The following is a 23,863-nucleotide window of genomic DNA, read 5'->3' as shown; positions in this document are numbered from 1 at the left end:
CGCTGTTCCTAATCATATAACCAGCTGCACAAACTATTTGTGGCTATTTCACATCCACGGTCCACTAAACCCTTTAGCCATTGCTTCTCTTCCTCCTTCTTTGAAAAGAAACAGAACTGAAATACTCTGGGTGTTAACACTGAGTATATTAGAAACGTATCTGCAGCTGAAGCTGCAACAAAGATGAATAAAAGGGAAACTATTCACTGAAAGGCTAGAAGAAAAACATCATTATTTAAAAGTTACTATGTACAACACGCTGTTTATCAAGAGATAAAGAGATTAGACAGATTTATACTTTATACTCACTTCATACTGAGCCCTATAACATGTGATAAGCACCACCTGTAGGCCAAAAGGCACAACTGATAAAATAGATTAGATATTCTGAAACAAAGAACATTCTGTGTCTCGCAGTCACTAGTTCAAGGCAGAATACACCATACTAGGAAATTCAGAAACACAGATAAGACCTTGAATGTATTTTGCCACTATAAAAAGCTCAGTTCTTTCAAATTAAGTGGCTTTTCAGAATTAAAGTTGTTATAAATCCCATATGGAAGACCATTTTTATTAGAAGATCTTAAGAGCAAGTTTGGATCAGCAGTGAAGACTAAGGGAAGAGGCAAGCTTTGGAAAAACTGCCTCAACTAAGACTGCCTAGTGCTTCCTACTGTAACACCACCTCTTCAGTTCTTACAACTTTAGCAAGCCATAATTGTTCAGGCTAAAATTTTCCACACTGGACTTTTGTCAATTTTGAGAGACATTTTTTCGAGTACTTTTAGTCTCTTCCAAGAAAGAGGCTAGGGAAAAACACACTGCTCTTCACAGATTAATGAATTCCACTGGCCCTTCCAACAGCTTGAGCCCACTAACGCTTCAGAAGGGATGGGATACTGAGTACAAATCTTTGCCAACCTCAAATCCTTTGCCAACCTCGAACCCTTTGCCAACCTTTGCCTCCTTAATTTGGCCAAGATCAAGCCTTGGTACATACTGCTAATTTATGTATGCAGAAGAAATTTTAACAATGCATTGATCACCCCATCAAAGCACTATGCAGGAGACACGCAAGCCATGCATGGGGGACATAAATGACTACAGGCAGACTGAAAGATGCACAAATGAAAAGCCAACATGAAACAGAATCAGTAACTGCTACCTGGGCACAGGAGGAGGGAAAAAGGGTAGTAAAGGTTGGCTGGTAAAGAAGAGGTGGAAAACCAACCGCAGGAATTTTACCTTGGAGAAAATGCGGGGAGGGCAACAAGCCAAGTTTGTGCATTCCCCTCAAGGACTGGAATGAAACCCAAAATTGCTGTCTAGCAGACAAATGGTGAGACTCAATATCTGCAGAACTGTAAGTAATACAGTTTCCACATTTTCCTGTGGATCACAGAGAAGATAACTACATACTACCCTGCTAAAATAATACCTTTAATTCAGACTACAGAGATCTGTTGCACTGGAATTTATCCATCCTGATAAAGAACAGCATCTGTTATTTTTTCAACATATTTTAAAAAAAAACACCCTAGGAATTTACAAATATTAAAACAAGTTGAAGAAAAATCAAAGACTGCAAAACCAAGTGCTGGAAGTCTTTGCACTTTTAATTAGGCTTTTCTCTGCATGAATTTTATGAGGAGTTTTTGAAGACAGGAACACATAAAAAACTAAACGGAAAAATGTCATTGTTTGAATGTAACCGTCCATGTCTTGAAATTAACTCGATACTGTCTCTGGTCATCCTCTTTTAATGTCCTTGCCTGTACCTATGGAGTTCCAGCAGAGCAGGCATCCCACAAAGCTGGCATGAACTAGAGGAATATGGGGGAACAACAGGAATCTATGTTACAGATTACACTGTCATCACTCTTGTACCTTTACTAAACAAAGACTTTTATCCCTTTAAGTTCTATCATGATCCAAGTGTATCTTGTAGCCTTCTGACATCTCTTCACTGTCTTACTCCTTCACAGAGGTAAACCAGCCTCACTCCCAGTGCAATCAGAAAAGAACACGTCTGCAATATTTAGGAAACAAACCCACATATGACTAATATTCAGTCAGTCCTTACCTCATTTGGTGGAACGACAGCAAATGGTTGGATGACAGCCGCCAGTGGAATACAAGCCTGTCTGGCCATATCTGAAGACAATGGGAAGCAGTAGGTGGTACATCGGATGTAACGAGGGCTGGCATGGCCTAGAACACCCAACAGCATGCAGAATGAAAGGCTGTTAAAAGGAATTTGGCTGCCTCAAACATAAACCATAAGAATCAAAACCAAAACATAAAGAAACAAGTACATAAGTACACCTTTCTTTTTTTCCCATGCAAGCATCTACCCATCTCTCTGCTTTATGTATATGTCAGTCCGTTGCCCCACCCTGTGGGTAAATCTTTTCTTGCTGTTTGAGTTTAAAGCAGACATTTAAACATATCAAGAAAAAAATCCACAATTATTTGCAATAAGAATCTCCAAAGAGATTAGTTTGAAACAAATCATATGTAAGATCTTAAAAGAAAATAACAGGGGTGAAAACCCCAGTGGAAATGTCAGCACTGTATATAAACAAATGCTGCAGACTGATACCTACTGTTAAGACTGCTCTAATGAGCTAGCTCTGATTCAGAAAATAGGGTATCTGTGTTAACATCACTATGCTCATTTATCTTGCAAAATACCGTATGCTAAAATCACTATATCATTTATGCAGCACACTTAGCTCAGTTTCTTCTGTGAGAAACTGTGCTAGGCACAGAAAGGCAACATTTCAGAAATCGGCTTCCTTATGCTTCTTTTTTAACCATCAAGCTATAGCTCTGCTCAGTTTCTTGAAAGGAATTTATTTCTTTGTTCATCAAAACTGCATTATCCCATTCCCAGATAATGCCAAAAATATCTTGATGTGTTTGCATATTTTATACAGTTTATCTAAACACTGATAAATTAATGTTGGACTAAATGATATCATCAGTTTAATCTGTATTAAAATATCAAGTCTGCTGTCAGGAGCAGCACATGGAATATTGTACTTCCAGGCTCTAGGCAGAGACAAAGGCAGATACATTGGCCAAAGGAAAAAAAAAGTCAACTAGACAGCTTGTATGCTGAATAGAATTTTCCATAATTCACATCTTAAAAGGTAACAGTGCTAGCCTCATTGCTTATTCTAGTGTCCACCTTTTAAAATTTCAGAAGAATCCAGAAAGTATTTTCAACTGGAAGTTTAAAACCTTGAAAACTTCTAACTTAGACAATTTGTCTCAACTATTCATATTATTTTAAAGGTCCGGAAGGGCAGAGGAGTTGTTAACCCAAGGCATAAGAAACCAACTCCCACTTCCCCATCCCTGATCTCTTCCCCCACCTCTTTTTCTTTAAAGGGAGTTGCCCATTTCATGTCTGATTTAGACTAAGTAGCACTATTTTCAGATGACAAATTTGAGAATTTAGGTGGGTTTGTTTGGTTGGTTCTTTTTCTTCAAAATTAATTTGATTTCACCTAGATAGATTCCCAAATGAGTAACAAGGACAGTTACCTTGGTCATGGATTATGCAGTCTGTGGTGACAAGAGGAGGAACCTGTCCTCTTGTGTTTGTAGCATAGATCTGCCCTCCTCTAGAAGCCTTATCATTTTCAATTACTTGAATCTGATGAATAAGAAGCAAGGACAGTGTGAGTGGACAGTGCTACAAAGCAATCACAATTCAGGCTTCTGAGACACTTAACTAGAAAACTATACACACAGCTGAGCTGAGTTATATTTATAACTTACTTACAACTGCAGTTGCCTGTTGGAACTCAGGGATAAAAATATACATTGGGATGGATAAGACATACACAGTTAACAGATGAGTTATTTAGAGTAAGCATACTGAATGCTAGGACAAACCTTTTCAAGAGAGGCTGGCAACAAACTGAGGACAGTGATGGTGTAAATAAGTCTTTCTTACTGATTACAGCCTTCTATTTTCCCAGATCAAACTGAAGTGCAAAGTTGCTTGACCTTACTCAGATGCTACATATACCAGGTTATCTTTCGTATGACCATAGCTGTGCCAGCTGCTGCTCTCCATAAATGAATGCACAGGTAACTGATCAGATTGCAATGGTGGGAGGGGCTAGCCCTCATTCCTCCTGAGTAGGTTCCATGCACAGGGTGGTTAAGAAATAAACAATAATCTATATTGTAGATCACCCTCCTAGCTGAGCTGTATTTCAGGACTGTCATTTAGAAAGCAGCAATTTAAACCCCTGAAAAAAGCGTTGCTGGCCATCACGTAGTATTTCAACACTGGAGCTCAGGGGTTTCATTCTCTAGGTAAGACTACCTTGTTGTGAGCTTCCTCTTACAAAGTAAAGGAGAGCAATCACAGAAATTTTTATTAAAATGAGGCAGCTCTGATCATGTAGATATTTACTCTGGTTGAAGCCTACTTTATAGCAATATACAATGCCATGCCATGAAATGCTTATGAAGCTGGCTTTACTTCTGAACAAATTCCTCTCCTGTACACTTCTTCCCGTCCTTTCTGCACAGTCCTTAACCCTGTTTAAGTCTGATACTTTTCAGGATATAACTAAAGTTCAGTAAGGTTGCATTTTGTTACACACTGTAAACCAGATCACTGAGATGATACCGTTATTCTTCCTCTTCCCTCAAAGAAGCTGTCTTTTCAGAAATCTGGTTTAGAGTATAGCTGAACAGCTGTAAGAGGCAAGAGAAATGAGGCAATTTCTGAAACTGGCTTTGCCACTGCTGCTGGTTTCCCATGGAATTGTATCTTTACACTGTACATGAATTTCTAATAATAGGAAGTTCAGAAGCCTCTGTTGGAAAGCAAACAGAGAAGAAAAACAAAATTAGTTGCATCGAATCTATTGATCATTGTCAAAGAGGTATTTCCTAACACACTGGAAACAATTAGGGGTTTGTAATTTTTTTTTTTTTCCCCAATGAAGTTTTTGTATTGCAATTTAAATATACAATACATTCCTTACAGAGCTTGTTATATCTTCTGTTTGATTACTTTTCCCTGCCTTGTATACTTATTGCTAATTCTTGCATTAGAAGGAAAAACATTTTGAACTAAAAAGGTCCACTGGCTGAAGAAAGCAAACCATTTTCAGAATTAGCTCTGCAGCAGATCAATGTACCATGGTATTATGCAGTTAACTGACCTAAATACATCATTGTTCTTGGAAATAATTGTTGACAAAGCCAGTATGCTAGTTGTCATAGATGTTTTCAGAGCATGTATCAACCTCTAACATACATTAAAAAATATAAATCAACAATGGCTCAGATAAGAAGAAAATTTATCCGGCAACACTATTGTAATTACATAATGTAAATATAACAAGAGAAATATACATGGTTATATTAGTTACTCATTCTGAATTAGCTTTATGCCCTTTACAGACCTTGACCCAGATCATGTTTCTTTTAAACATGTCATTTTGATCCTCTCTGTTCTGCTTACATAAACCTTTTAACCTATTTTAACATTGCTGTCATAGTCAAGGCTGTTTATTATACATGCATAATTGAAACAAGACATCAGCCCATGCTTTCATGCCAGACTTCCTTCTTCCCCCCACCTTTTTTTTTTTGATTAGACAAGACTGTATTACCCTTCTTATGCAAAAAAATACCATACTGAAACAGCTAGGAATGACTGACCTGTTAATTACACAGACACTCACTTCAGCTTTTTCATACAATGGCTTTTAGTTACATTTAACTTGAAAATTACTTTTAACGAAGGCCATTGCAGTTGTCATATTAACCTCTAAGTGATTATCAACACGAACTTTCTCAACATTTTGGGGATTTTACATCAAAGCCATCACTGGATGAAACAAAAAATCTTTTCTAGAAGGACAAAAGAATACCACAATTTAAGGAAGCAGAGCTGCTCCCTATAGACAGTGTCAGGGATTTTACACAAATGCTTTTTCCTCATCTTTTTGGAACTTGTATTCTTTCCTGTACAGCAATGCTGCCTCAGCAAGAAGTGGAAGATTCCTTCACCCAGACTAGCTTACAGTGTGGTGGTTAATACATTTCTCTAAGCAGAAAGTTCTAGGTCAAAGCTGCAGGACACAGACTGCTTCAAGACTCCCAGCTGAGGACCTTTCTGACCAGTCTGGATGACTGGCAGAACTAGTGTGTGTGCGCATCAAAATGTGTTTTCCCCATGAGTTCAGTGCTTTCTATTTCAATCAGCTGTTCAGTGAAGTTTAGACTGCTTTATTTAAGATAGACAGACACAACCATAACCTTGTTTTCTCTAACACCATTCTAAGAGACACTGCCTCACCAGTATTTTCAGGTGTGCATCAACAGCTGGAGCCTCTTCAACCTATATGGAGCTTAAGCATTAAGTATATTTGAAGCTACTGAAATCTTTACAAGGCTGCAACAGCTAGAAGGATGCTAAGGCAAATGATTCTAGTTGCCTGGAAAACTCCCAAAATCAAAGAGTGAAGAGCCTTTTGAGCATGGAACTTCCCACCATTTCAGTTTTGAGTTCTTGTACCTCTATTCTGCACAAATCCTGCTTTACATATCTGTTACAAGTTTAAGGCTTCAGACTTTCCAGAGTGAAAGGGAAAGGTGAATAGTTGCAGTGAATGCAAGTAATCCTTCAGAACTGCTCATCTTAGTAGGTATTCATACTATGAATTTATTTGACAATTCCTATTAAATATGTCCCATGTTAGATAAAGTACAAAGGCTCTTCAGGACTAAAACTACCATTATGCACTAATTCATCCAAAACTGACAGCAAAGAGTACAAAACTGCATTATCATTAAGAACTTGCAAAAATTAGAACACATTTTGTGAACGAAGCCATGTAAGTGCAATTTTAGGTTCAAAAAAAACCCAAACAAAACAAAACACAAAAAAACACCCCAAAAACCTCAACCCCCCCCAAAAAACAACAAACAAAACCCCACCAACAAAAACAAATACAATATTAGTATTGTCATTCCTCTATCTTAAATGCAGCAGAAATCTACCTTCATAAAAACAACTGTGCCACCTTACTTACTGGGCTGGGAATAGAGTCAGGATCAAGCTTCTTCTGCTGTGGGCCTGAGAGCTGTGCTGGACCCCCAGAAAAAGCACCAGGAAAAGACAGCTGAGACCCTGCCATCTGAAGACCATAGTTTGCTGCAGAGTTACAAACAACAACTCATTTATCATAGAATCATAGAACAGTTAGGGTTGGAAAGGACCTTAAGATCATCCAGTTCCAACCCCCCTGCCATGGGCAGGGACACCACACACTAAACCACGTCACCCAAGGCTCTGTCCAACCTGGCCTTGAACACCACCAGGGATGCAGCATTCACAACTTCCCTGGGCAACCCATTCCAGTGACTCACCACCCTCACAGTAAAGAACTTCTTCCTTATATCTAACCTAAACTTCCCCTGTTTAAGTTTTAACCTGTTATCCCTTATCCCATCACTACAGTCCCTAATGAAGAGTTCCTCCCCAGCACCCTTGTAGGCCCCCTTCAGATACTGGAAGGCTGTTCTGAGGTCTTCACACAGCCTTCTCTTCTGCAGGCTGAACAGCCCCAACTTTCTCAGCCTGTCTTCATACAGGAGGTACTCCAGCCCCTGATCATCCCTGTGGCCTCCTCTGGACTTGCTCCAACAGTTCCATGTCCTTTTTATGTTGAGGACACCAGAACTGCACAAAATACTCCAAGTGAAGTCTTGTGAGAGCAGAGTAGAGGTGTAGGACCACCTCATTTGACCTGCTGGTTACGCTTCTTCTGATGCAGACCAGGTTACGGTTGGCTTTCTGGGCTGCGAGTGCACACTGCTGGATCATGTTAAGTTTCTCATCAACCAACACCCCCAAGTCCTAATCCACAGGGCTGCTCTGAATCTCTTCTCCACCCAACCTGTAGCTGTGCCTGGGATTGCCCCAACCCAGATGTTTAAGTTGCATTATCAATTTTTAATAACATATTTTGCTATACAGTTCATTCTCACTCAGCTAAATGCAACTTCTCCTTCCCTTGTGTTTTCAGCATGTAAAAGATAAGGATCACTTTAGCTCATATGTACAGTCTGTGTTTTAAAGGCAAGTGTAAGACTTCAGTTCCAATGTTTGCAGGTAGATGTCAAGTAAGATAGTTAGTAGAGATTATTACAGCTACTCAAAGCCGACCATTACATTAGTGAGAATCTCTCCCCTAACATCAGTCAATGCAAACTGGTGTAGTTAGCTGGCTTTTTAGTTGTCAACATAACTGTTTTCCCTATCTATGTTAGGTGAAATAACTGCATTCAGTTACAATTCTTAATTGCTGCAAGGCATTTTTCAAAGCTACTTATGACAGACCACTGTAAGAGAGCAACCTGTATCTTTACAAAGTATAAGAAAAACACCTTTGTTTAATATGTTATGCCTTTAACCAAAGAATTGTGTTCCTGGTCCAAATTCATCTCCTTTTCCTTGTTACAGTCTGAACAGGGTGCTAAACTTTTGGTTTAGCATGGTCTGCCTTGAATGTACTGACTGACAATTTCAATCTTTCCATACTACAATAAGGTTACTAAATTTTCATTTTTCCAATTCAGCAGAACATCAACCATGAACGGTTACAATTACACACTGCATGTATATTTTGTTTTCAATTACATAAGCATCCTTCCTTACATTGCTGAGGATGATATCCAGGTGCTGAAGACTGTGCTGAAAGCTGCTGCAAGTACGGACTGGGGGAGACAGGCCCAGGGATTCCACCTTGTCTGGCTATAGGAGGCACCAATGGTTGAGCACAAAGGCCATTAAGATTATTTGCTGGTGGAGGAACCTGTGATCCAGGTGGTAAAGCAACTTGCTGTTGGGCTGGTGAAGGTGATAGTTGTGGACCCTGAAAAGATGCTGGATGCCCAGAAGACATGAGAAGGCTTGGAGTAGTGCCAGGACCTGAACAAAAAACCATGTCAGCTGAGTCAGAACCAAAAACCTACCACCAACTCTATGTGGAAGGTGTTCTGTTTTTTCTTAGTACATTTACAACATCTAAGCAGTACTGTATCCCACACTGACAATGCTGCATTATGGGGATTCTGAATCCCTGTTCACATAACAAATCTGACCTCGTAATTGAACTTTGAACTGATTCAGACATTCAATTTTATTTCTTTTGGCTCTATTTTCAATAAAACCCTGCAGCTGGGGTGTATGGGGAAAGAGGAAGGAAGCCAGCCTCTGGCAATTCTTGATCAGAATACACATACATCACAATTTGCTTTTGAAATAATATTTAATTTCATAATTCAAAAGAACATTCTTTTTGCTTAATAAAATAATAAATTTCTCTTATGTGGCATGTTTTTATTAGTCTGCCACTTGCATTTCAACATGACATGTTTGATGGAAGATAAATCCATTCTTTTTATCTTGTTTACAACCATCTCTGGTTTTGATGCTAAAAATGAAACGTGGGAATTATTTTGTGCAACTGGTGAGGAACAGTTTGTTGGTTATAAGATCCAGATTCCAATTAGAATTGAGGACCCTGAAAGTACAGAGGGAGGGGATGTTTTGAGAGTTACAATCTATAAATACTTATTACTTTACGAAACCTACATGTTTTAGTCATATTTCCCCCTTAAAGCCTACAGAAACATAATTTTCAAGAAAGCTAAAACAATAACTAAAATTAGGCTTGGAGCAAAAGGACCAATGTATTAATATACAAATATTGAAATGCATCTCCCGTCAGACATGTTAACTGAAAAAAAAAAAAAAATTAATCACATGCAAAACAAGCTCAGGTACTTGCTGGTCCAGTAGCTTTACAAGCTGTGAGTTTCAGCACTCTGTCAAGTTAGACCAAGTCAGACTTACAGCTAAGGAAAAATCGGAAGAACAAAACCCAACACAGAAGCAAAGTTGTAAAGAATCTGTCTTCAGTGGTCTGAAGGGTATGTCAGCCTTCCATGATGAGCAAGAATGTTATACTTTATATAGTTATTGCTGAAGGCAATATAATGAAGGCAGGAAAAAAAAAAAGTGGTTTGCTCTAAATAATATGAATTGCCATATGTGAAGTGCTCTAGAGGTGGCGCACCACACTTCATCCTGTATAAAAAGGTTTGAGTTAATTGTGAAATGCAGTTCAGTACATCAAGGTGAATCAGAGTATAAAATAATCTAAGGTGAAGAACATCTAAGTTTTCACAAGCAATCATACAAACAGAAGGTCAAAACCACGGTAGTTATACAGGTTTCATTCTAGTCAAGTCACCAACTCATAAAGCCAGGGTAGGGACAGCAAACTTCTATCAGCGCAGCCTGCACTGAGAAGTTCACCTTCACACATATCCTACAAAGATATTGACCACCATAATTTCCACTCCTTTTAAATAAAATGGCAAATTTCATCAGGAAATACTCAGGAAAAGCAGGTATAACCAGTGTGTTAGTAGTGGGAAGTGATTTACATGGAAGAATCACATGATCCCATCTTTACCTCATGGCTTAGGTTTGAGATGTTTTAACCTCAAAATAAAGGCAAATAAACTTAGATTAAAAACTGAACTACACTGGGACAAAAAAAAGAATAAGATGATAGGAAAAAGTCAATCAAATCACATAAAACTGATTACCGTAGCTATTTATCTGCATACTGTTGAGCTTGTTAGCAAGTTGTGTTGTAGATGAAGTGGATGTAGTATTTGGGTAGGCTGGTTGTGACTGATGACTGTAGGGAGGATAAGAAAGTCTTGAGTTGCATGGAAGTGGAGGGCCTTGAAACCTAAGGGGAAAAATTACTGCAGTTATGCAAAAGATTAAATCAACCAATCATAGGGTGGTGCTGAAACAACTAATTAGGACAACCAAACCCTTAAGAGAGCTTGCTCACATTCTGCTCAGAACTTGTACTAAAATAGTCATGAAGCACACAGAATTGTACACTTGTTTAAAAAAAAAAAATGAGATGTACATGTTTATTTGCATACTTGTTAGAAACAAAGAAGAGCAAGCATGCTATGGCAAAGAGACAGTGGTAATTAACTACATGAAAGCTTGAAGATTAAGAAACACAAGCTTCTGAACATATCGTGCTATTCCATCCCTTTTCCATGCTTATAAAAGAGGACTCCCTACCAGGGAGGGGTAAGAAGATTAGGAGAAAAATCTGTGAAGAGAAGAAAATGAGGTGAGAAACTGTTTCCTCTAGTAGAAGAAAAAAGATGCAGGTAGGGAAAAATTGCTTCACAATTATCAGATATGGAAAAACATGAATGCAAGAAAAAGATTGAAGAAAAGAAAGTAGTAACTCACATGTGGCATATAAAAATATTTTATACCAGACTATATTGCTCTGGAAAAATAAGAACTGAGGCTATCTCCCAGGGGAAATCCACACTGATTTTCCTAGGAGTACTTCTAAAACTGAGGAGGGGCCTATCCATTTCAAGAGAATTCAAATTCACTTGAAATTTTGATGTGGAAATTTCCTGGCCTAAAACAGCAGCTTTCAGCAATTTGAGAATAAAACAAGATTAGGTGAAAAACAGTAGTGTGCTTATGTCAGGGCACTGACTGGAAGCTAGGAAAAAGAATCAGTATTTTGCTGGACTGGTCATGTCATTCTGACTCTGGCCACCTTGTCTTTTCATCTTCAGGACACCAACCACTTTTCCCCATGCATCAGTACGTTGTCTTCCACAACTGATCATCAGTCTCCTTGGGTCCTCCTTTACACACTGATAACAGAGAGCCAACAAACAGGATTTCCTATTTTGATAGCCAATAAAATACACATGGGTTTTTTGAACAGTAATAATTACACAACTAAAAAGCACAAAAGCAGATTAAGACTTCAACTAACTAAAATAAGAATGTTGTTAACCGGTGTCAAGTTCACTAAAACTAAAATTGCTGAAGGTACGCAAACTGTTTTTTCCACTCCTGGGAGGTGAGCAAAATAATTAATATTTGAGAGAATTAAATACAAGAGCTAAGCATATTTACCCACTTACAACTACCTGCAACATAACCACTGTGATATTGCTTTGAAGCAATGGGTCTAAGATCAAGAAAGAAGACTAAAAAAACCCAAACAATGCATGATAAAGAGCCTTCTGTCAAATGGAAGTTAATGAGATTACAGATCACACTGTAGGATCTGGCAGTTTAACACAAAGAACCAAACTAGAAGATCCAGTTTAGAACTGTAGTAAGTCAGAACTACTGAAGATTAAAGGGATGCCATACTTAAATGTCAGTGAAGCAGCCAAAGAGAGGTAACAGTAGTCAAATAGCTTAGATCTCATGTATTAATTCTTGAAAGTCACCTATGTGGCTGTTGCCCTGGTGTACTGGGCCCATTTTGAGAGTTGATCTGGCTGAATTGATGTATACCAGGTGGTGGAGGCCCAATAGAAGCTGAGGATCCAAAAGGCACAGTTGATTTTGGCACACCTGCAAAAGAAGACGTACTTTTACATATGAACCCTTTAAGAAAGCACAAGATAGCTAACAAATACAAGTGTAGGGCCCTGCTCTAACAATAACAATACCAGCTCTAGGTGGCACTGATTTAGCAGGGGTGTTGTTACAGATGACCTCCAGAGATCCCCTTCAACCTCACTGATTCTGTGTTAACAAATGACAGATTTCTGGTCAGCTAGAGAAGCAGATAAGAAAAAGACCATAGTAAAAAGGAAGCAAACAGTAGTTGGTAATTTTTCAGCAAAAGAACCCAAGAGGAACAGTAAGAAGCAAGAAAGAACAAACAGACCCTCCCATTCAATTTGGGATACAGGTAATTCACTGTCACTGTTATCTTTACAAATAGAATCAAGAGGTTCCTTTGATTTCAGAGACCTTGGTCAGAAAGAAAACTTGGAACAATCTTTACAAGGTGACTATGAAGAGACTATTACTTATGCAAACAGCAGTGCTGAATAAACATGCTTTTCAACCTGTACTTTTTTACATATTTTCCTTTAAATTAACATAAAAAATTGTTCGGTACCAAAAGTGGTATTTTTCCCAAGTATTCTAATAAGCCAATTACCACAAGCAGTTCTATCTTTTTACTATATTCAGCGTTGGATTAAGGCAGCACAACTCCTGCTGTCTTTAATAAGAAGCTTTAAAGAAACTGGATAAACCTCCTTTTTTCTGTTTTCATGAGAAAAAAAAATTGAGGATACCACAGAATATTTGAAAAACCTCAATGCACTTGGATACTTACTTGTGTCATTACACTACTCCACCATCTCAAATAAATTTTAATGTAACTTATTACTTGAATGTTATTAAAAATTTAACAAATACATGTTTTCAGATGCCTTAGAGAATATTTTGGACAACTTTGCTATTGTAAGTAATCTCCCCTGTGACATCAGGCAAAACATTGAGATGGTCCCTCTTCCTGCCTCCCTATATTGGTTATGTATATTAGTAGACTTAGAGGGAAGAGGAAACCTTACTTTTTTAGATATTTTATACAGCCCCAACTCACTAGTCTAGCATGCTTTACTGAAATTGGACAGCATATCTGACTGACAGCAACAAAGAACTGAATTCCATACTTTCAAATTATTATTTTTGTAAGCTTCCACCACCATATAGTCATATATTTCCTGAAAGATCTGAAGCCACATATTGCAAGTTGAAATTAGTGAAGAGCAAAGGAGAGACAAGGACAGCCAACAAGACAAGACAATGTATCTGTTGGATGTCAATAACATTATCTGTAGCATGATTACGCTGGTAGAAATAAAGCAAATATTTCCTTTGCTTGTAATTTGCTTGTACCCAGTGTGCTCTTCCTCACAGAAAGTAACTGTCTCCTAAATGGTTAGAAAGCAAATGGTCTCTACTTACCATGCATTATCCAAATACACCAGTCAGTAAGCAAGCTGAAGCAGGAGAACATCAGCTCACTCTCATAGGCAAGTTTGTGCTCAAGGATTAAGTAGGACAAAGGTCTCTTGTAAAGAATACAACCCATTTCTGAGAGCTTGCTTGCCATTAACACATATGAATCGAGAAACGTTTCTCTATTCCCAGAAATCACTTGTTTTGTATTTGTCTGTAGTCTGTATTACTCATAATAGAGGATTAAGTGTTGGTGCTTATTGCTTCCTGGTCAGCGAAATTCAGACATGAAGGCTGTGAACTTTACCATGCATCTTACATCAACATCTGGGCATTAACAACACCACAGATAAAGGTAGTGCAGGACCCTCTTGCAGCAGCAGCAGTGTAAAACTGAGCATTCTGTGTTCACACAAGTAAGAAAAAGAGATGCAAAATGCCTCTATAGAAAAGTAGACTCCGAAAACACACATAAGCCAAATTTATACCTGGTTGAGGTGCTGAGCAGGAGGAGTTAGAGTCCCCATAATGCCCATAATGAAGTGAAGAACTAGGTGGTCCAAAACCTGAAGAAAAGCCTCCTATTCCTGTCTGGGATTGGGAATATGGAGGAGCTGCAACATAACCCTGTTGACTCATGATCACAATATTCTCATTCCAAGTACTGGGTCCTCTTTAAAAACCTGCAAAAGAGAAAGTGACATCAGCTATTCCTCTTCAAGTGTTTTAAAAGGCTGCGAACTGTATTCACACACACAAAAAGACAAATACATCTGATGGGGGGGGGGGGGGAGGGACTTGGAAGTCAGAGGAAACTAGTGGTTTTGTTTGCTTACTTACTTGCTTGCTTGTTTAGCTTCCTCAGCACTACCACATACTGCATTAATTTAAACAAATCACTGAATTTATTTGAATGGTATTCACCACCCCCAGGCCCATGAGAGAAAAAACTGTAAGTAATAGTTGTGCAGGTGGAAAAAAAAGTAAAAGGAAAGTCTCAAACCATTCTTGGTTAACGAGGCAAATACTGGAAGAATAAAAATAATGTTTAAACAGAGAGGGTTCATGCTTCCAGCTGTTCTTTCTTCCTTCCTCCAGCCACATCAGAAAAGACGTGGCAGTGTGCACTTCAGTTGTCCCAAAAGACAGAAAGTCAGCACTAAATAACCTACAAAATTACAAAGATACAAATACATATTATACCCATATAACGGAAGAAATTTTCACTTTGGGGCATCTGTGACAGCTGACGCCTTTAGCTGCAACAGCATTCAGGGAAAATGACTTCTTCCACTGCTTACTCACACACGCACACACAAAAAAAAAAAAAAAAAATCTTGCCACGTCAAACTTCGCACAGACTGGATAAACACACAGAGGTTGTGATGACGAGACAGGAACTCCTACCATAAGCAAAATTATTTAAGTTATTCAACATAGTTCCAAATTCTATTTAACATTAAACATATTTAATCCCTTCTCAAGATATGTATATATACCAACACACAATAAAAACAGTTTGCAGGCAGCCGCCAAAATATCAATTGAAACTGATCACCTAGTGTTTTAGCTATCAGGTTCTAACAAAAGACCTACAGATTCACTCTGTAAACTGGGTAAGAAAGATAAAAGGATCTGCTAAACCCAGACCTTTCCCTGTTTTTTTTTTACTATAAGAGTCACACTACACAGAACGACATGTAAACCTTATCCTTCCTCTCTCTGTACACTAGTTTACCTTGCGCCCTACAGACTGAGAAACAACCGTAACACACACACTTCTCCACAATTTAATTTACCCCGTTATAGAATCGGTTGTCATCTTTTTGTGTCTCAGAGGATTACTATACCTATGTAATGTTCTACTGCACTGATATCTCTATGAAGATGAAAACTCCATTATACACATATATACAACAGAGTCAAAAACAGAGGATCACGCTCTTGGCCAACGTAAGGAGAACTATTAACTTCTTATTTCTTAAGAGAAATTGCGCCTGGTAGCGTATCATCAAAGAAGAGGTGCTGTCCCTCCCCAAGGCATGCTGCAATCTCGATTTGGCAGTCTTTGGGGTGCGTGCACCTACATACACACACACACATACATACAAAATGTAATATAGCTACACACATGACATTTCGTGTATCTTTTAATAACACATTCTGGCATAAGCTGTCAAGCCACATGCTTAAATTTACCCCAATTCAGTGCAAAACCTGCATTTAGCTAACATTCCCGTCCCCATTAACCAAGAATTTTCAGTCACTATAGCATCATAACAGGTCTCGCTACCTGGTCGGTCACACCACCCCGCTCCACGCAGAACACCTGTCCGCCGAGCCGGCTTTCAGGGGCAGTGTCCCACACACGCGGGCTCCCCGCTCTATTCAGGTAGGGTGCAGCTCCTCCACTTTCCTGCTGCTGATGCACGGACCACCCCCGCACCCCCTGAATGGCGTGCCCCCGATCGTCCCCGCGGCCACTCACCCCAGCGCTGCGCCGCCGGCACGGCCCGATCCCCCCCTCTGCACCCGGAGGAGCACACACGATGCGCGTCCCCTCAAGCTCTGGCGGCGGGCCCCGAGACCGGGGTGACTGTTAGGACTGTTACCTGAGAGCCACACGAAACTCCCCCGCACGACTCAGTTCGGGACACCAACCCGACTGCCACGTCTAAGCCTGTCCGCGCGCCACCGTCTCTTCCCACCCACCACCCACCCGCCCGCCCCGGTCCGGCGCACGCCCGGCCCCGCCGGCTGCGCCTGCGCACTGGCGGCAGCGATGCCGTGGTCGCAGGGCGGGCGGAGAGCTCGAAGAGCGGCGCGCACCCTGGACCGGATACCGCCACCGTGGTGCAGCCGCCGCATCCGCAACCTGGCGAGAAGCGCAAAAGACACGTTTGCCGCTGCTTGTGGCCGCGGCGGCGGCGGGCTCGGGAAAAAGCCCGCTGCGGGCTGCAGTGGCGTCCAAGGCAGGAAGACAAGGAGCAGCCTAATTACATCGGCTAGAAACCTAAACAGGCAGTACATGCAGCCTATAGCTGTTAACCATCAATTCTTTTTTCCTTCTACATTAGGGGTGAAATTCCTCTTTAAACATTGAAACGTCCTAAAAATATGATATTTTTTCTTCTATGTCCCTTAAAACCACATTTTTATCTGTGGCAATATATTTATATATATATGTAAAATTATGCCACCTGAATATCTACAGAAAAACGTGACACAGGTACATTACCTGTTTGCATGCCCTAGTTTCAGTTACTGTTCATGTACATTTAAAATACTACCTTGGTTACAAGACAGAGTCAATGTTTTCCTCAGTTACAAAGTAGAAATATAGGAGTAACATGCAAAAGATGTATTGGTGAGGCGACACTTCTGGTCAAAAACCAAATGTTCACTGTGGTATTAAAGAAAAAAACCCCACACAATAAAAAAATAAGTGGATTAGCAGAGGATTAGCAACAAGATAATAAGCTCAAAACCAGCTTCGTAACTCGTATTTTATAACTCAGATGGAATTTATGCTTCAGAGGCTCTCTTTGAGTATTTGTTATACACCTGAAATAAAGCTTTTGAAAGCAGTGAAGAGTTTTACATGGTGCTAAATCTCAGTAATGGCTACCTCAGACAAGACTGTCAAAAACATTCATTACTATGCAAAATAGTTCTGGAAGAAACCCAGTGCCTTTGAAGCATATGTCAAAATGAAGGGACACGGGCATTCTTTACATGAAAGACTCTCAAGAAGCCTCAGCAAGCAACATAACATGGGCAAGAACAAGTCTTGACCTATCTTCATCTTGCTATCCTGAGCTGGATTCATCACCAAATAATAAAAACTGGAGCCAATACTGTTGGATGTATCAGAGAAAATCTAAAACCTTTCAAATGTCTCAAAACTGTCCAATCAGAATGGAAAATGTAGTCCACAAGGTGATAAGCATCAGTTAAACTGGATGTAGTTTTTGCTGCAGAGTATCAGTGACTCTTCTTTCATAAGCAGGATTCAAAACAATGCCTTTCAGCATTGCTGTGCCATAGTTTCACCTGCTGTTCCTATCTCTTGCTGGTTACATGGACACGTACAATTATCTTAAGCTATGCAAAATTCTTTCGAAATACCATGCCACTGAGGAAAATAATGACTTTAAGTCTGGTCATTCCCTATGTTGTTGTGGAGACAGGCAGCTCACTGTCCCACCAGTCCTGTTGCGTCTGGCTCATAGCTATTAATGGTAAGCAGCTGTGGATAATTCAGCACTCAAGAACCATGCACTTACTTGGCTGCTGAATACTTACTATCAGATTTCTCTTCTCTGAAATCAGCTCTAGTGAAACTGAAAGAGGTCAACAAAAGATAGCAAGGAGATGCTATGGCATTCTCAATTCTTCCCATTTCAGGCCCACTCCAGAAATAGATCAAGATGCCTTTTTTTGAGGCTGCACCCTCGCTTCCATTGTCCTTCAGCCTGGAACACTGAGAAAAGACATCCATAATGTCATGGTCTGGCTCTTTTAAAGCTACAAGTAGTATTTATCTACAGTTTCCACATAAAACATTAAAAGTAATTTAAGGTTTTCAATTTCAGAAATGCAGAAACAGATTTAAGTGCATTCCTGGTCTTTAAAGTAATTTCATAAAAATGAGATTTCAGGGTTGCTAACCTGCTGTCACTTCATTTTAATTATATGATCTTAATTAAATTGTATAATAAAATTTGAGATTTAGACTGGTGTATTCTCTATCGCCATCATCAATAATCAAGATTTAGATTAAATTACCTCTAACAATCAGTTTATCCTGAAGTTGTACCTATGCAATGCTGCTCAAAACTAATGTAATTCCATGTATTTCAGACCTAATTTGGAGTTAGTATTGGTGAAGCAAATAGAAGACTTTGTCTACATCTATATGCTTTTTTTATGTACATTAAAAAAAATAGCAAATGCCCTGCCTCTAAAAATCTCACTTTGAAAGTTCTCACTAAAATTTATTCTATGAGTTCTGAAACAAAGAGAACGCATAGTCATCCATTAGCCTGGGAGATTGCTGGATACAGAACCAATACAGGCTCTGTAGAAGGCTAACTTAAATCTTCCAGGAGACCAATATATATACATTTTGTTATGATTATTATTTTAATCATTTGGGATTAATCTGTTCCCTGATGCTACTTCTGGGGTCTATAAAAGCCCCTCATGGACAAACTGTGCAGAACTCCAGGTCTCCATCTCATAGCACATTGCATTAAGACAACGTGTGATTCCAGGAACACTAAATCCAAACCTAACCTTTTCATTTAGAGAATTTCCTTAAAATACAGGCTTAGCACAAGCTAATGTGCAAATCAAAGAGTATTCAATGCTATTATTTGCCTAGGAGAGACTTTGGGTCTTGCAGAAAGGGCACTTGCCTGAAAGCCAAGGTCCTGATTTCTTGTGAAGTTGGTCCTTGCTAGTTAAACCCACTTTCTTTCCCTGAAATTCAGTAAGTCAGAAATTATTATAAATTTATCTGTTATAAAATGCTCCGTAGTCCACATGTGGCAACTTCTATGTAAGCTATGCATTAAAGAAGCGTATGTGCTTCAGAAAACTGTGGCTGCTTTCTTTAAAAAAAAGTCTTTCTGGCTAGTTCAAGTCTCTGTATTTTTGGTATCTGCAAACTGTGAGGCCCCTCCTCTTGCTCTCCCTGATTGTTGCTATTTTGGTTTTCTAATGAAATCAACTTTCTGGCAACTTGATCTGGAACATTTACAGGAGCTAAAGATGGTGCTCTGAGAAAACTGCTGTGATGTTTCATTTGGGGAATGCAATTATCTTTTATTAATTAATTTAGTACTGTCTAAGACTCATGAGAGTGGAAGATCGCACTACCAGTTCTTAAAGAAAAAACCCCCAAGACTTAATTAACTTGCTGTAACTGCTACATAACAAACTGTAACATAAAAAGAAAGACAAGAACTTACAATCTTATAAATAATGTATGATATATAAAGCACAGTGAATAAATACTAAGCCATCTGAGAAAGGACAGCAGGAAGTTATACAATCCTTTTCGTGTTTGCTTACTGAATGTATGAATAGATATATTTAACTTTTACATTCAAAAGCATCTGAAGTAGACTTACTTTCACTCTTCCATTTTATGTTTCCTGTTCACATATAAAATTTCTGACCTGTTAGTGGAGTCCTGCTATAGAAGAATATTCAAATAAGGTCACTATCATTAAAAAAAGAAGTATCTGTTTGAGTAAACTTTTCATAGCAAACTAGCTATTTGATTGATTTATTTGGTTTCTCATTGGAAGACATGGGATGAATTTACAGTGCATTTTTTCCATTTGTCCACTTACATAGTTCTATCTCAGCCAGTGCTAGTGATAATTCAACATACTGCAAGTACAGTCCTACTATACCTCAGTCATATTTGTTCCACATAATTGATTGTCTACTGCAACTCATATATGACTTCCTTTTTCTGATCAGTTGGTATCACAGGCAGGGTAAGTTGATTTCTAATTATTAGTACTGACAAATACTCCTAACTGTGGAATGAATCTATCACATAAGAAAAACAGCACTTCAAAATCACTCTGAAATTACTGAAATTACAAAAGATGCAAACACTGCCATGTTTATTCATACTCACATTCACTGTGTTTCTGCTTTACACCACCATTAATGAGGAAGTAAAATCTTCTACCTGATCAAGGGAAAATAACAGAGATCTTACATACCAATAAACCATCTGCCTCTTATAAAGCTACCAGCATTGATTACAAAAGTGTTTTTCAAAATACTGATTTTGTTCTATTTGGATATCCCTAGTATAAACTATTTGATGCCTTCCCATCATCAACAAAAATAACAGAATGCAATCAAAGAAAATAAAAATTAAATTTAAGAAAATCTATCACATTATTTGTATATGATAGATGCAACAAAGGAATAGGAGATGTAGCTGGCATGAAAATAAGAAAGGACAGGAGCAAAATTCTACATCACACTTGGTGTCACAGAGCACACATTAGTTTTGCTTTGTGAAGGCACAAAAAACACTTGTTCAGGATATGTAGACATCAGCAGTTGTCTGGAAATCTGGCAGATACATGACAACACCAGCTAAAAAGTAGATCATCACCAAAAGCCTGTACCAAAGACAGAAGGAGCTGAGAAGCCTGGAAACTGAATCCTGGCAAGAAGTCTGGAAACTGGCTCCAAGAAAAAATGTAGGATTTGCAGGGGTTAAATGTCAAGGTATTTTTCGAGGGTAGACTTTTGTCCCTATAGCCAGGAATGAAGATACCTGGGTTGCTTTTATATCTGTTGCAGTTATTTGCATGGGGGGTAAGATTTCATACAGGGAGGTCCTTTTGTTGTATCACCTTTGTTGTTACTGCTTCTCTGGTAAAAATCTATAAACACAACTATCCAAATGCAAAGAGCAAGCAATACTGTTTGTTAGCTTTTTGCAGACATAACTTGATGCCACAGCAACTCCTTATGCACTGTCATTTTGCTGTAGTTGAAACCACCAACATCACACTTGCTGGAGCACTCTGAAAATAAACTGAAAAACTTTCAGACTGAAAAAATACTTCGCTGTATTTTCGAAGTTAGTGTTAGAAATTGCCTTATAAAGCTTGCATCTTATTTTGTAGTATGGAAGAAAAAGGGAAGAACAGGGTTCTACAGGAAGCTTCAAACTATCAAACTACAAATGGAGATTTTTAGCAGTTCAAACAGCTTTCTCAAGGTTACACTGTGTAGTGGCTCTCTTCCCCATTTTACAGGCCCAGGCGAAAACTAAATGTGAATTTGTAAGTGTAAAAACAGAACCCTAGCTTCCCGAGACCCCTATGGTATAGTAACTCAACTGTGCCTCCCATTCTTCTTTTCAGTACTGATAAATTAAATCTGATGAGCCTTCCAAGTGACAAACAATACCTGCTTCAAACTGCAATGCAAAATTAGCTGTTTTTTATGTTGTACTGTGGCCATGCATGTAATCAGTCACTGAGCTCTTTAAAAGCAACAAGTAAAAGGGAGTTAATAATTTTTATGCTAGCTAACAGGAAACAAAATTTAAAAGATGAAATTTGATGCAGGTGAGTATTCATCAGACTAATGTTAACTCTTCAAAATCTCTTCAATCTTCAATTCCACATTAAACCATCATTTCAAAATCTGGCAGACTATTTCTGCCTAATTAATAGCTATGATTAAAATATATTTTCTAACTGAATATGATACTCTTGATTCATTTCACTGCAGTACACTGGAAGAGAGCTTAGCATGGTATATTTTTTTATCCCAGAAAGTAGGCATGAAATGTTTGCACTAGATTATTTCAGTAGGAGTAGGGGAGATCATAAAAGCAGACTAAGATGAAAAAAAGGTATTGTGTTACTTAACCACCAACTTTAAATGACAATCAAAGAGTAGGGTGAAGCATTATGGCAGAGGTGAGGAACACACCTATTTACATGCATGTTCATTCAAGACTCAAAAGGTTTTGCATGGAAGATAAATTTTGATTCCTGTAGGCTCTAATAAGAAGAATGCAACGCAACCTTCCCCTGCCAAAACATAAATAGTTGGGGGTTTTAATTTTAGAATCTTTTATCAGAATTTTCCCAACTACTGAAGCCAAAAAGATAGTCATCCCATCTCCTGGGAATCAAAATGAAATGGAGATAGACACCTGAGTGGCTCTCCAAGTCCCGAGAGAAAATTAGTAATCAGATCGGCTGCAGATGGCCTGTGATATGTTGCCACTCAGGCATATGCTTAGAAAGCAGATCTTCATTAACCTACATCCTGACATGGTGAATTGTAAAGTTACAGGAAAACTCTCTCTGCATTAATTTCTATTTACGGTGTTACCAATCAGTTATGCTCAAGGATATCAACTTAGTTTCTGTGTTTTGGAGGAAAGTGGCTTCTTTTGCCTGTTCCCCCTTTCCCTATCCACCAACACATCCTAAAACCATAATGGTAAATCCATTACAAGCATCTAGGATGGCATTCACTAACATAAGTGCCGAGAAATACCCTCATGCACTGCAAGGTTCCTCATACAATCAAAACATCTGGATTTTATCTATTTCTCATGTAGAATGAGAAATTTGATGGGAAAAAATGAAGAGCAATCATCTTTAATGAAAGTTAGCTGGAGCCATGCATCTGAATCATCCATCAATATATTTCACTTGTCTGTCATTTTCTACCTTTTCTGAAAAATAAACTCTTTCCATGTAGTTCTGTTCCCTGTTGTTTCTAAAGTCGAAAGAGCAAAAATTATGGGTAGGAAGTAAGCAGAAATGTATTTTTCTACTTCTGTTAGGTTTGGGGAAATGATGTTTAGCTTTGCCTTTGAAATTTGCTTGTAACTTAGGCGATTACTGAGCTGTACTACAATGAAACAAGGAATGTTATTAGGCAAGGGCTGGGGAGAATAACATGTGTTACATTGCTTTACATTACCAGCTTGCAGAAACCACTTCTAGAAAAAATCTGGTTTGAAGGATGCATTAGAAGAGGCTATTTCCACTTCATTTCAAAGAGACTGCATGTCATGTTATGTCATGTTTTCTTAAGTGGCATGGCTATGATTTTATCTTTTGTTCCATTAAACTAGCTATATGTTTACAAGTGTGGGGTTTTTTTCCATGCAATTAACAAACAAACAAATAAGCACTGAATAAGCACTGTCAATTTTTTTTATTATTTTTTTAATTTTTTTTCCTTTCCCTTCCAACTGATTCTCCCAGTTGGCTAAAATCACATCCTACAATAAATTGAGTAGTCTATTTATTAAATTGTTTACAGATGATACAGATAGAATCTACTAGAAAGCTGTTAAAATAGGAATTTTTAGCTAACTAGCTTGTGTTGATTTTATGTGAAAAGATCAGATGTAGAAAGAAAATTAAATGCATAAAAAGGAGGAAATCAGACCAT

The 23,863-nt window shown here is 38.6% G+C and overlaps 1 protein-coding gene across 4 annotated transcripts in view; it reads right to left on the bottom strand.

The window, feature by feature from the left end:
- SEC24D (SEC24 homolog D, COPII coat complex component) overlaps positions 1 to 17,240 on the bottom strand; it is a 55,594-nt gene extending 38,354 nt beyond the window's left edge. The window contains exons 1-8 of one of the 4 annotated variants that reach the window (XM_061443825.1): positions 17,182 to 17,240; positions 14,380 to 14,574; positions 12,358 to 12,484; positions 10,663 to 10,811; positions 8,702 to 8,974; positions 7,074 to 7,195; positions 3,553 to 3,664; positions 2,084 to 2,211 (exon numbers count right to left, since the gene is read on the bottom strand). In XM_061443825.1, the coding sequence (XP_061299809.1) occupies positions 2,084 to 2,211; positions 3,553 to 3,664; positions 7,074 to 7,195; positions 8,702 to 8,974; positions 10,663 to 10,811; positions 12,358 to 12,484; positions 14,380 to 14,530 (1,062 nt within the window). In that variant the 5' untranslated portion in view covers positions 14,531 to 14,574; positions 17,182 to 17,240. Of the gene's footprint in view, positions 1 to 2,083; positions 2,212 to 3,552; positions 3,665 to 7,073; positions 7,196 to 8,701; positions 8,975 to 10,662; positions 10,812 to 12,357; positions 12,485 to 14,379; positions 14,575 to 16,379; positions 16,507 to 16,552; positions 16,665 to 17,181 lie in introns of those variants that run through there. The other 3 variants (XM_061443816.1, XM_061443809.1, XM_061443835.1) reach the window with 3 other exon arrangements.
- Between the last annotated feature and the right edge of the window lie 6,623 nt (positions 17,241 to 23,863).

This window comes from Pezoporus flaviventris, unplaced genomic scaffold, assembly GCF_033815535.1.
Source record: "Pezoporus flaviventris isolate CSIRO_AGI_PZ_B2104156 unplaced genomic scaffold, CSIRO_AGI_Pfla_v1 ptg000002l, whole genome shotgun sequence".
In the NCBI taxonomy this organism is placed as follows: domain Eukaryota; kingdom Metazoa; phylum Chordata; class Aves; order Psittaciformes; family Psittacidae; genus Pezoporus; species Pezoporus flaviventris.
Note: the sequence above shows the minus strand (reverse complement) of the source record. Positions and strands in the feature narration are given on the sequence as shown.